This window comes from Rasamsonia byssochlamydoides (genome assembly GCF_041956645.1).
Source record: "Rasamsonia byssochlamydoides strain NRRL 3658 unplaced genomic scaffold VTN77scaffold_72, whole genome shotgun sequence".
Taxonomy (NCBI): domain Eukaryota; kingdom Fungi; phylum Ascomycota; class Eurotiomycetes; order Eurotiales; family Trichocomaceae; genus Rasamsonia; species Rasamsonia byssochlamydoides.
Window position 1 is genome coordinate 1 of NW_027192455.1, and position 12792 is coordinate 12792.

General features: G+C 48.8%; 3 protein-coding genes across 3 annotated transcripts; 1 reads left to right on the forward strand and 2 right to left on the reverse strand.

The window, feature by feature from the left end:
- Positions 1-1291: 1291 nt before the first annotated feature.
- On the forward strand, positions 1292-2680 carry VTN77DRAFT_8434 (uncharacterized protein; the record flags this gene model as incomplete). Its single annotated transcript, XM_069424932.1, has 6 exons — positions 1292-1318; positions 1387-1598; positions 1790-1886; positions 1938-2113; positions 2301-2605; positions 2661-2680. The coding sequence occupies 6 exons, from the start codon at positions 1292-1294 to the stop codon at positions 2678-2680; spliced, it is 837 nt and encodes a 278-aa protein (XP_069274628.1).
- A 767-nt stretch (positions 2681-3447) lies between these two features.
- Positions 3448-4482, reverse strand: VTN77DRAFT_8435 (uncharacterized protein; the record flags this gene model as incomplete). Its single annotated transcript, XM_069424933.1, has 1 exon — positions 3448-4482. The coding sequence occupies one exon, from the start codon at positions 4480-4482 to the stop codon at positions 3448-3450; it is 1035 nt and encodes a 344-aa protein (XP_069274629.1).
- A 5649-nt stretch (positions 4483-10131) lies between these two features.
- On the reverse strand, positions 10132-12166 carry VTN77DRAFT_8436 (uncharacterized protein; the record flags this gene model as incomplete). The annotated part of the gene is made up of 7 exons (XM_069424934.1): positions 10132-10173; positions 10229-10392; positions 10457-10793; positions 10844-11632; positions 11683-11953; positions 12003-12084; positions 12133-12166. The coding sequence occupies 7 exons, from the start codon at positions 12164-12166 to the stop codon at positions 10132-10134; spliced, it is 1719 nt and encodes a 572-aa protein (XP_069274630.1).
- Positions 12167-12792: the final 626 nt, after the last annotated feature.

Here is a 12792-nt window from a genome sequence, read left to right on the forward strand (position 1 = left end):
GGGGGGGGGAGGGGGCGATCCCCGCGTTGCGTTTGATGAGCTAGGACCTCACTGCGACAGTATCTACATACTGACGTGTCTTGAACCGCAGGACATAATGCAGCCTAATCTAATTTTGACCTGGAAACAAGCTTTTCGATCCTCCACATGTTGCTTTGCTATCTTCTCTGAGAGGTGATATTTTAGGAAACTAGGATGTATCCTTGAGATCGTGGTCTGTCTATCGCGGCTATAATTAATTGATGGCGTCAACACTGTCGGTCGATGTCTGTGGAGTTGTTGTACTGTAAAGAATCTATCTCTGGGTCATGCCAGAGTTGCGGAGTTAGCAGATGTAAATGAGACTGATTAGCAATCTCAGAAGCTGCTTTTACTCCTGTGCTTTTTTTTTTTGGTGACAGAATAGTATACTGGGTATATATACCGAGGTAGGGTACTCTTGATACCGACTGGGTTCGAAATTAGGATATCACTCTTCAATGGCATTAAGTAACTCCACTTACTTGCATGTATTCTGTCTCAGACTGATCCTGAGATCCATTAGAGTGCTGATATTCCCAGCACGACGTTTCCATTCAGGATTGGCGTCCCTGTTCATGTGAACTTTTTCTCTTCTACCTTCCTCTTTTTATGTCTTAGTCCCAGCCCCCATTTCGGTCTGTGTTCGTGACTAAAAATAAAAAATAACCTTCCAGCAGACACGAGAGGCTCTGTATGTTCAGCCTCATTGCTATCGAACGAATGAACGAGAAAAACCGGAACCGTTATCCCGAAGCCAGACTACCCAAGCTAAAATAAGCAATTTAAATTGTCGGGATAAGTTAGACTGCCAATTCCCCCACCGTGACGGATATGTCAGGTTCTAAGTCTAACTGAGAGATAATGGCTGGCCACCTTGCAACTAAGTATATAACTTCCCGTAGTATAGCAGTCATCCCCTCGAGTTCCAACATCGGGATATTATCTCCCTGTGGCGTTGGGATTACCGCTTAGCAAGCAGGCCGGGCGATTTGTCATGGACCAGGCATGACCCGGAGGGATGGTTGCTGCCACCATTACGGCAGACATATGGATATGGGATTGGAATGGAATCTTCAAGAAGCACCCGACAATAACATCCTGGGAATAAGCGCTAGTTTGGTGCATTCGCCACGGGAATGAGATCCCTGTATAGAGCACGGAGTACTCCGAGAAGTACGCAGTGGTACCAATTATATAGTTCTGCGAATAATATCGGGATACGAAATTGGGCCTCAGTTCATTCAATTTCCCGAGATAGCAACAGCTTGCGATGGCTTGCGAGGTAATTTCCCGACTGGTGGGTTTTCCCGACTTGCTGCGGGATATCTGTACACCCTGACGCTGCGACTGACCGATCTGGTCGAGTCTGCTGGAATTCGGTCGCTTGAGACCGTCCAGACGAGACTGCTTATCGCTCTCTTTGAACTGCAGCACGCCATTCGACCGAATCTGACGGCCTCGCTGCAGCTGTGCGCCCAGGTAGGTTCACAGCTCGGCTTCGACGGTACCTTGAAGTCGGATGGTACCGATCTGCAGCCCTGTGAGCAGCGGTACATCGAAGAAGAGCGGCGAACCTGGTGGGGTGTCATCATCATGGACCGGTATGTTGAGTCGCAGACAGCTTGCTGTATTTATATTGCGCTTTTCCTATCATAGTATCTTCTTGCACCATATATAGCCTGGCTAGCGTTCATCAGCATTCAGGAGTCAGCTGATATTCAACAAGATGAGTGCTGTTTCGTTCGATCGATTACTGACCCAGATGTAGTTATATTAACGCCCAGCTGAGAAGCAGCAATTTCGCCGTCCCCGACCCTGAGTGGGACGACTACCTTCCGATGAAAGATAGCGAGTGGGAGAACGAGGTGCGCAGAATCCGTTCCTGACGACGAAGCCAGCTCACTTGTTACGTACAGAACGTCCCCTGCGGCGGCCCCATCAGCCTACGGACGTCATTCACCATCCATCTCGGCGCCTTCGCTTGCCAGTGTCAAGCCGCTTTCCTCCTCGGCCAGGTCTTGATGCACATCAACGACACCTCCAATATGGCCTTTAAGTCATTGCAAGCGCGGGCAGTTGGATCAGACGCTCCGTGCTTTTGCTGCTGTGCTCCCGTCGAAGGAACGGGACAACTGGACGGCATATCTTGGGGCGATTGGGATTTTCAATAGGTTAGATGCACACACACTCTCTTTTCTCTGTCTCTATTTTTTTTTTTCCTTTAATTCTTCCTCATGGAGGCTGACAAATTCTTTATTACTCACCTTGCCTCACTACAGCGCACAACTCATGCTCTGGGACTATCACCAACAACTCGACCCTCCAAGACAGGACTACTCGCCCTCCATCTTCGACGTCCATCAGCTACAGCACAAGTGGCAGGAAGTAGTCGAGATGGCGCAGACCTTTCGGGTGCCGTCTGCTGGCGCTGCTGCTCCCACCGACAACAGCCAAATCGCCGTAACACCGTTTATGCTGTATTCGGTGCAGCTGACGGCGGAAGGTCTCCAGTGTCGCGTCACGCAGCTGCTCGAAGAGACGGAGATGTATCAGCGGAAGTTGCAGGTCTTGAGAGAGATCATGAGTGAGTGAGTGCGACGGACGAGTTTGTAGGCAGATTCTGACTGGTGTGGATACAGGTCGTTCGCCTACTCCCTGAGCAGTTCGCTGTAGCCATTTCTCTCATCTGATGTCATGGTCATGGACACGGGAATAAAATTGTCCTCTCGAATGAATACGGATTGGAATATATAGATCGAGGGATTAAAAGATAGAGGGTCATTGGCTTTCTGCGCGGGTGTTGGAGAGTTCGATTCAAAAGAGAGATGAGAGAGGGAGAAAAAAAATACCAGACCACAGGCAGGCGGGCAGGTGCTCTTGTGTTGTTAAATAAGGAACAGGGGTCATCGTCATCAAGTTTCAATCTTCGTTTTGGTCCTCTCTTGAGTTAGATAGAGTTGGCGCCCATTGTTGATATTCTTCTCAGGCGAGTGTTCATTCGTTTTTTTTTTCTGTTTGTCCCGAATGTGCGTTCTCTTCATGAGAGACGACCCTTTGAGCCACCCTTATCTCGTTCCAGTTCCAGTCTTGTGTTATCATACCTATAACCAAAGTTTTGACTCGGGTCAGAAGGAAATAATGCATCATATCATATTACTGATAGACATACTGTACATTACCTATCAATATATATACCTCAGCACAGAAGTACTGACATTTTTCGCCAGGAGGATATCAATAAATAAAATAGCGATATCAATTGTACTGGTAGCTAGATATACAGATACATATCTATCTATATGCAAAAGACACAAACCAAACCAGAATAGGACAAGAGCAGCAGGTCCATTCAATCCAGTTCCCTTGCAAAGAAATAACCAGCCTCCAGTACCGATAAGTAGGTATGCAGGTCCAGCCCACACTAAACTAAAATTCCAAGTAATTCCACCCAAAACATGCCTCATTAGCATTATTATTGTTATCATTTGACGAGACAGTCCCAGTCCCAGGCCCAGACCATGATCCTGTTCCTGGCCCTGATCCTGGCCCTGTCATAGTCATCAAGTTCATAAAGCCTTTGCTTCCTTTGGTGTTGTTGTCCAGACCTAGGCCGAGACCTATATTATCCGGGTCCAGCCTGCTGCTGCTCCAGTCAGTGAAGCCACCGAGGCCGCTCATATATGCGTATGCGTATGCGTCGGCGTCGTCGGCTGTAAGGACGTTAACGTTGAGGTCGCCTGGGGTAAAGCGTTGTTGTTGCGGTTGTTGCTGTGGTGGTTGGTGTTGTAGTTGAGCGTCCAGTGGGAAGAACCCCATATTCATATTTGCATTCGCATTCGTGTTCATATTATTGCTGCTGCTGCTGCTGCTGCTGCTGCTGCTGTTATAGCCCATACTCATTTCCTCGAACGCAAGCGACGAAATCGACGAGGTGGAGGGGGATAGCGAGGACATTGACGGTGTCGTCGCTGCTGTTGTTGCTGTCGTTGTGGTCGTACCCATAGTGGTATGACTATTGACCGGCCTACTACACCGGCCGGTGCCATTGCTATTATTCCCGTTATTGCCGCTGTTGCTGCCGTTATTTCCAGCCATGCTCGCCGTGGCAGTTCTGCCGGTAGTAGCTGTGGTACTGCTGCCGCTGCTGCTGCTGGCAGCCCGCAAAAACTCCAACTGCATCGTCAGCTCGTCCACCGTCTGCCTCAGCTGCGCCAGCTCCGTCTTCTGCATCCAGTACGACTTGAGCAGCAGCTGGTGCTTTATGAGGAGGTCATGGAACTGGTGTTCGAGGTTCTTGACGTGGCGTTCGCGGCGCTCGCGGAAGGCTCGTTGCGAGAGACGGTTTTGGGCGCGGCGTCTCTGGATCAGCAACCAGTCAGAATTGGATATCATAAGATATCTAAAATGCCAGAGTGTGATTTGGTGAACGTACAGCACGGATAGCGGCAAAGTCATCCTCATCGGGTTTTTGCTTCTCGGCAGGAGGAGTCGACGTTGGTGTTTGCGGCTGGGATTGCAGGCTGTCGCTGTTGCTGTTGGGGGATGAGGAGAGGGACAAGCCAGGCTCGTCGGATGACTCGGGGGTGTGCATCATAGAATGCGAGGAATTGGAGTGGAAATTGCAATTAGACTGGAATCTGTCAACGGCGTCAGACGCATTATTCCGACTGCAGGGGACTATTCAGTAATACATACAGTTGAGATGGTGGTCACGCGTGTCAAGCGATTTCACGGGGCGCTGCAATAGTGATTGAGCGTGGATTGCCAGCAAATGGACTTTTTAACTGTATTTAGCAACTCGCGTGTCGGTATTATAGGACGAAATTATGCTTCGAGGACAGGCAGAGCAGTGTGGCAACAATAATCTCTCGACTGTCAAGTTTAAAGGCGTCTGTACAAGTCAGTTAATTAACAGGTAGGTACCAGCCAAGTCATGCGCCTGAGGCCTTCTGGGGCTCTAAGTTAATATAAGAAATCGCGCGAGACGAGACGCAGCAAGAATAAAACAATAAATCGATCCGCCGACCCACCTACGTCAGCGCAAGCAAGAAGAAACAAGCTAAGCTTTCCTTTATCGGCCGACCCACGCGGTCCCGGGCGTAGCTAAAAGATGGTCCCGATGGACATACCCGAAAGGGTAATCGTATCGACAGGGGGACGACAATACTGGAACTGATTGGAGCGAAAGATGCGATGGATGGGGAAACGCCGGCCGAGCGAGTCCCGACCGATAGATTCTCGGCGTTAGTCGATAAACCTGACATACATGGTAGACGTCGATTCTGATTCCGTTTTCCGGCTGACGTTGGACGGATGAGTAATATTGGTGCCGAAAGAATAACAAGAATACAAGTAAGAAAAGCAGGATTTATGTGATTTTTTTTTTCAAGCCGACCAGTATCGATTAATTAATGACTAGTATGTAACATTAGACTTCGAGTTCTCCTCTGTCCGCCGTCTCAGGCGTCTTAGTGGATTTATTCTTAACCCAGACAGACAACAGACAGCATGCTACTAGGAAGTTCTCGTATACAGATCGCATATGTCTGTGCATATCCGGATGGATGCCATGGATGCCATGATCTGCAGGCGCCGATTCCACGTTCTGGCATCAGACCAGTACCTAATTAGGGAATAATGGGGCGCCACTTTTGCCACAAATCTATTTCCCTTGACCACCCTGTCTGTCATCATCGTCATCACTCTATGTATGATTGTTTCAGCGACAGGCTGGACTATATGTGCGTCTGGGATCCTCCTTGTCCTCCTGTGACAGCCTGACTCACCCCTTCTCCGCACGTCGTCTCCTCATTCCCCTCACTCAGGGCATTTCCCCTCACAGGGCGCCCCACTTGTCACCACCGTCTAGCCTGGATAGTCGAATCCTCCTTTTTTCCTCATGCGGAGAAAATCCTCCATCTACCAGTCTGGACTAGCTGTGCTACTAATTCAATTCGAATTTAGTTCTAGAATGCTACTCACTAAACTGAACTGCTAACTATCAAGTGGCGGTCTGGTCGACAGCCTCTAATCTATTCTAGGAAAAAGGCGACCACATGGCAAGGCTGAGAAGGCTGAAAAGGGGGCTGAAGACCCAGTACCAGCCACAATTTTTTCTTAAAAAAAAATTACCGAAAGAAGTTAGCACCGGATCGGCGGAAGAAGTGGTTACAACCTCGGGTTTAACGTTTATGTGCCTACATGCCTGCCTACACATCTAAGTTAGATTCTATGACCGCTGACGAGGTTGCAAGAGCTATCGTCATCATCGTCATCATAATCGATTACTCACAGATAACATGATCGATGCCGATGGTAGCCGAGCAGAGCAGTCAGTATGCACATCCATACGTGCGTATCTCAGTAGATACGTAGGTATGATTAAGTAGGGACTCGCGCGACATCTCAAGCCACACGCCAGACACGACGACTGACAGGGACCATACTGTCCAGTTCATCGTGCATACAAAGCATAAAATTAATGTAGGGCAAGCGTGGCGGAAAATAGCGGTCCAATGAGAGGAGAATCCGATGTCGATCCCGAGGCAAGACACGCGTAGACCGTACTCCGTACGGAGCAGACTAGCCAGACTCAGGAAGCCGACCGAGGATGCAGCTGGAGTCGGAGAGAGACAGACCGGATAATAATCCGGCTGAGTACGGAGTCATGAGTGCTTCTTCAAGCTGAAGTGGATATTCCTATGTATAGCTCAAAGAGGTGGCAGTAGCATCTCCTCTTCCATTTCCAATAGTCATCTGGGTGGAATGTACATACATACATATATAGGTACGAAGTAAATCTTCGTGAGTGAGTGGTTTTCGCGCGGTAGACACGTGTCTATCGATCCCGTATATATCCTATAAACGCAGAGTGCTATTATTCTTCACATAGTCCACACAATCCAGAACAGGAAAAAAAAAGAAGAACACGAAGAATAACAAGAAGAACGATATCAACGCCAGTCTACTTTGCATACCGAGTATTTAGATATTCCCTGCATTCTCCTCACAGTTTTTTTTTTTTCGTTTTTCTTTTCTCTCATGGAAGAAAAAAAAATTGATCGACGCTCTCAAAGAAATACTCATTCATGACCTACTAGGAAATGAATAATAAAGAGGTCAAGACTGAAATTCAAGACTTAGTTCAGTTGATGGTGTTTGTAGTCTAGTCTGTTCAGTCTGTTCCGATCAGTTAGGAAAATCGGATCAGGGCAGATCAGAAAGATCAGATAACACAGTCTGAGAGAAACCACTCCTTCTCTCTGGACCATACCTGTCATAAGCTAAGAGACCTACCTGCTCCCGTGACTAATTATTTATAGCTGGTCTGATTTGATGAATTGTCAAGTACTCCGTACTAGCTTGCGTGCTAGCTTGCGTACCATACGTATGCAGCACCTGCCTAGCTGTCGATCACAAGACATCAGGATAAATCCTCCGATTGGAGGATTAGGCAGGTGTCTTAAGAACTAGCTGACTTCAAACGGATCCTCCATGCATGTGTGTTGTCAAAAGAAGATTTGCACGATGGAAGCTAGCGACGTGCAGGTGCTCAAACCACGAGTGTAGGAGAGCTAGCCATCCTTTCCTTTTGAAGAGGACAGACCCTGTGATTAATATCCTTGGCGTTGGACAATACGGAATTATGCTAATCTCAACAGAGCCAACAACGATACAAATCAATCTGCTCGCTATGTTGTCAGTATCGATTTATCAATCATCTATTCCTCGACTGGTTTTTACGAACGTCTGGCTTGACCGGACACGATATCTCTTGCACACTTATAAAGCCAATTTTGAACCAGCTTGTGTCCTCACATAGGTACAGAGTACATACCCATACCGCCAGAGAAGTAGAATTAGGGTTAGGGTTAGGTAGGATCCACATCGGCATCCGGATCCTCTATTGCGTCTTCTACAAATGTATCACTTCCTAATCGGGTAATACCACCCAGCCAATCAGATTCATCCCCACCTTTTTGCTCTCCTTTTCCCTCGGACCCTCACAAGGTCAAGGTCCCTCCTGCGATCCACCCAAGTGCGACGTGGAGTGAAAAATTGAATTCCCCAACACTTAGTTACTTTCGTAGTTCAGTCTGGTCCGGTCTAGCCTAGTCCAGGCGTGAGTGAGACGTGAATCGTGAGGCTTAAGATGTGAGGGCGAGGCGGGTACTCTACTACCTAGGTAGTACTGCTACTACTACTGGATGAAAAATAAGCATTATACGTACCGAATTCATTAATTCTACTGAAATAAGTACGTGAGCAGGTGAGCAGGTAGATTAGGGCAGCATTTCCAATACCAATTCAAATGCCAATTCAAATGCCAATTCCAATGCCAATTCCAATTCCAACTCAAATTCATGGGAGATAGACATGGATGATCAAGATGGATGCATGCATCCGTACACTCCCTATATGCAGGGGCGGACGCTAACGCCGCAATGGCGGAGTATGGAGTAGTCCATACAGCAGTACCTATACGGAGAACCTACGTATTTTGTACAGAGTACTCCGGATTCTGTAGTCAATGCGCAAGCGAATTCTCGACAGGAGTAATGCTCCGTATGGAGTAAAGAGTACGGAATATAAAATCAAGCCGTGTGGGAGGACTAATTATTTACGGCGATGATAATATAAAAATAATAATAATAATACTGGGGAAAGACGGGCATCATACCTAGGTATCTCTCTGAGATTGCATAGTACAACATGGACTATAGTACTGTAGCACTCTGTCCGTTTGTCGAACACATGTTCTATATTCTCGAGCATCGACATGGACTCTAGACGTTCTAGACAACGGTGCCGTTAATGAATAATGCTGACGAAGGCTGTTCAACTTCCATCCCAATCACATTGCATAACACCCTAGCAAGCATTCTGACTAGTTTAGTGCGACTGACTACGTATGCAGTCAGCATGGCACATACATGAATTGCGGGGTAGGTGGGTAGATAACTGGGTAGGTAAATAGATTGGGAGATAGAGGGATGGGCAAGTCCGGCTTTATCTGCATTCATGGATTTTCTTTCTATCAGCTATATCCATTCGTCTATCCATATATCTACCTAGCTATATAGCTATCTAGCCATCATCGATGGGTAAGCACGCCAAAAACTCAGTGATATATGTCCTGTCTATCTGTCCCGTTCCAACCGTTCCAACCGTCCGGCATCCCCTCTTATTTGATTTCGTTTCTTGCTGTTCGAAGGGGAAAAAAAGGAAAAAAGAAAAAAGAAAAAAGAAAAAGAAAGCAAGAAAGAGAAAGGAAGGCTTAGAGTACCTGACCTGATCCGACTTTCGAGTCAAATTAATTAATCGATTGATTTCCCACTATTCCATGATTTATTTATGCAGCAAGCATGTGATGAGTCAGTGCGTTAAACTTCTCACTATTGCTTACATATGCACTTACTTTCTTTCTTGCTTGTGTCCTTTACCTGGCAAGATTAGATCAAGACAGTAGAACCAGCCTACTTTGCGAGAGTGGGCTGTAGGTAGCTGTAGCTGTTAGTCTTAGGCCACTTACTCACCCACTGATCGCACCTATTTCTTAGTGATTGCTGATTGCTTATTGCTTACTTGAAAAGTTCATCTCCCTCTATATTTATCCATCTACCTATCTACCCACATATCTATATATAGTTCCCGTGTCTATCCATGAAAAATCTCCATGCATGTGTTGATCAATGATTACCTAACTGAACAGATGCATGCAGATTGACAGGATAGGATAGGGTTTATAATAGCACAGGCAATTTGACAAGGATTGACTGAAGGATTTTAGATTCGAGTCTCGACGTGTCGAATTGGATTACGACTTCATCGGTTGATTAGTTGACTAGCAATTGACACGCGTCTATATATGTACTGTACATGTATATACATACATACATACATGCGGAAAGGTAATTTGATAAACTTCTGAGATAAACTCCTGAGCATTCTGAACAGGATGAACCTGGCTAAACTAACTAGAGTGCTAAACTGCTAAACAGTAATATATTACTACTGTAGATCAACGCTTGCTAAATAGCTCAACCGCTATGTAAAACCCAGTGGACATTATCGCGTCGCCATAAATATCGATATCGACGTGTCAATGAATTAGTAGAGGTCGCGGTGCGCGGTCTTGATGAGATCGGCTCCCTGGAAGAAATCATTAGATCGATCGTACAGTATACTTCTGCTAGGTGAAACCTACCTTCTCGCCAACCATGTATACAGCATTCTGGATCCGGCAGTCGGGAATGACAGGGAACACCGACGCATCAATCACACGCAGGTTCTTGATGCCGTGGACCTTGAGTTGCGGGTCGACGACACCCTGGTTGATATTCTTTGACAAGCGGCAGGTTCCGCAGGGGTCTGTCATCGAATTAGCAGGATACACTCTTCTAACCCATGTTTATAGTCTTGATCTGGGCCTTACGGAATCCAGTCTGCGACCGCTCCAGAATCAGCTTGTTCATCGCTTCGTCCGAGTCACGCGGCATGGGCCAGGGGTAGTCCTCGCCGATAATGTCCTTGAAGCCCTCGCCCGTCTGGAGGATGTCGTCCACAAAGCGGATACCCTCGCGCAGCGCGACCACGTCCAGCTGGTTGTTGAAGAAGTTGAGGTCGATGAGCGGGTCGTCCAGCGGGTCGGCGGATCGCAGCGTCACGTAGCCGGGCTTGGAAATTGGCCGGACCAGGTCGACGATCACGGTCAGCCAGCTGCCCTCTTTGGGCGTGGGGATGTGCCATTGGAAGGCGTCGGAGAACATGGGCTGGAAACTGTTAACAACAGATGCAGCACACACTCTTGCTGGCTACTCACCACAAAGTCAATCTCAAAGTGCGGCTGCCCTGCCGGTCCAAACGGATCCTTGCCACCATTCTCCTGCTTCGCCTTGACGTACTCGCGGATCTTCAGCAGACGGTCGTCAATACGGGGAAAGGCCACCAGCTCCAGCAGCCCGCTGCTCAGCGGACCCGTCTTGTCGCGGTTGTAGGCCGCGATGGCGCCGTCCTTTTGCGGCCCGGCGCGCAGCAGGTGGTCATCCAGCCCCAGGCCGTCCTTCAGCCGGAAGACGTGCGCCAGGATGGGGTGGTCGAGCAGGTTCTGGCCGACGTGCGGCGAGTTGATGACGGTCTTGATGTTGAATTTGGCGAGCTCCTTCTCCGGGCCGATACCAGAGAGCAGCAGCAACTTCGGCGACTCGTAGACTCCTCCAGACACAATGACCTCCTTGCGGGCCTTGACGACCAGGTCGTCGCCATTGGGGCCGCGGACCTCGACGCCAGTCACCCGGTCGCCCTGGATGATGAGCCGTTTCGCGTGGGAGGACGACAGGACGGTAATGTTGGGCTTGCCCACGAGATACGACCAGCTGGACGAGCGCAAACCCCGGTAGATGGTGTTGACGCAGTGCGTCAGGCCGGACATGGTGCCCGAGTAGATATCATCAGTCAGCTTCTGGCCCTTGCTCACCCACGCCTTCTTCAGCGCCTCGCGGAAGGGCTCCAATTCCGGGACCAGCTCGGCGTGGGTGATATGGAGAGGGCCATTGCGGCCAATGTTACGCAGTTTGGGGTAGAGGCCGAGGTCGTCATGGTAGTTGGCGGGCTGCAGAAGTTAGACTTGCAGATTATCATGTGAATAATGTAGAAGCACACCTTGTCAAAATACTCCTTCACGCCCTCCCAGTTCCAGTCCGGCCCGCCGTACTCCTCCCAGTCGTCAAAGGTGCCCTTGCTGCCGCGCACCCAGGTGTAGTAGTTCAGACAGCTGCTGCCGCCGAGGACTTTGCCTCGCGTGTTGGGCTTTTCAACCCGCTCGTAGTCCTTCCGGTTGATGAGCGTAGATTTGTACGCCCAGTCGTTGGGGCCGCCGCGGTTCTCGAATGCGCGAGCAGGAGTGGTTATCTCAGGGATGTTCTGGGGGTCGCTATAGACAGTCAGAATAAGCATGCTATAGAAGGTGTAGGAATGCATACCCTCGACCAGCTTCGATCACCAGCACCGACACCTTGGGGTTCTCGGCCAGACGGCCAGCGACGACATTGCCGGCCGTGCCGCCTGCAAAAGATTAGCATGCTGCTATGATAGTGACATATATCAGCCTACCTCCGACAACGATGAAGTCGTATTCAGAAGCCATGGGGACAGTGGTGTTGGAGATGGACATGAGGACGGAGGGCAGCAGACTTGGTGAGATTGCTCGATTGTTCGACTTGATGCAGCAATGGAAGCTTCCCTCTCTTTATACTTGTGTCGCGATCCGAATCCCGATGTGCCATCGTCATGAATGACTGGATTGCAATGCTAAGTCGACAGTGCGACATGCTGAGTCAACGAAGTCCCAATCCGGTGCCACAGAACCGTCTACATCCTGGTTGCGATGCGTGCTGAATAATGAGCTTGCATTCATGTTGCGATGCACGAGCGGGCGTGGCTGCGTCCGGGATGTTGAAGTCGCGACCTCGGATTTCCGAATCCGGCAGTTGGCCGCACTCCCCACGTCGCATCGAGAGTCGTGAAGTCATCTCCATCGTCACATCCTCCACAGGATATCTCTATATCGTCTATCTTGTCGATGAGATGACATGCACAAGCGGAGACGGAAGTCTGCCGAATCTGCCGCATTCTTCAAGCGTTGCATCGTCGAAGTTGTGACACCATACACGTGCATCCCTGTGCCCTAATCACGGCATGTCATATACTTCAGCTGTTACATTTTTAGCAGTCCTTAGTAATGACAGTCCATGTCTGTGACTTTCTCTGACG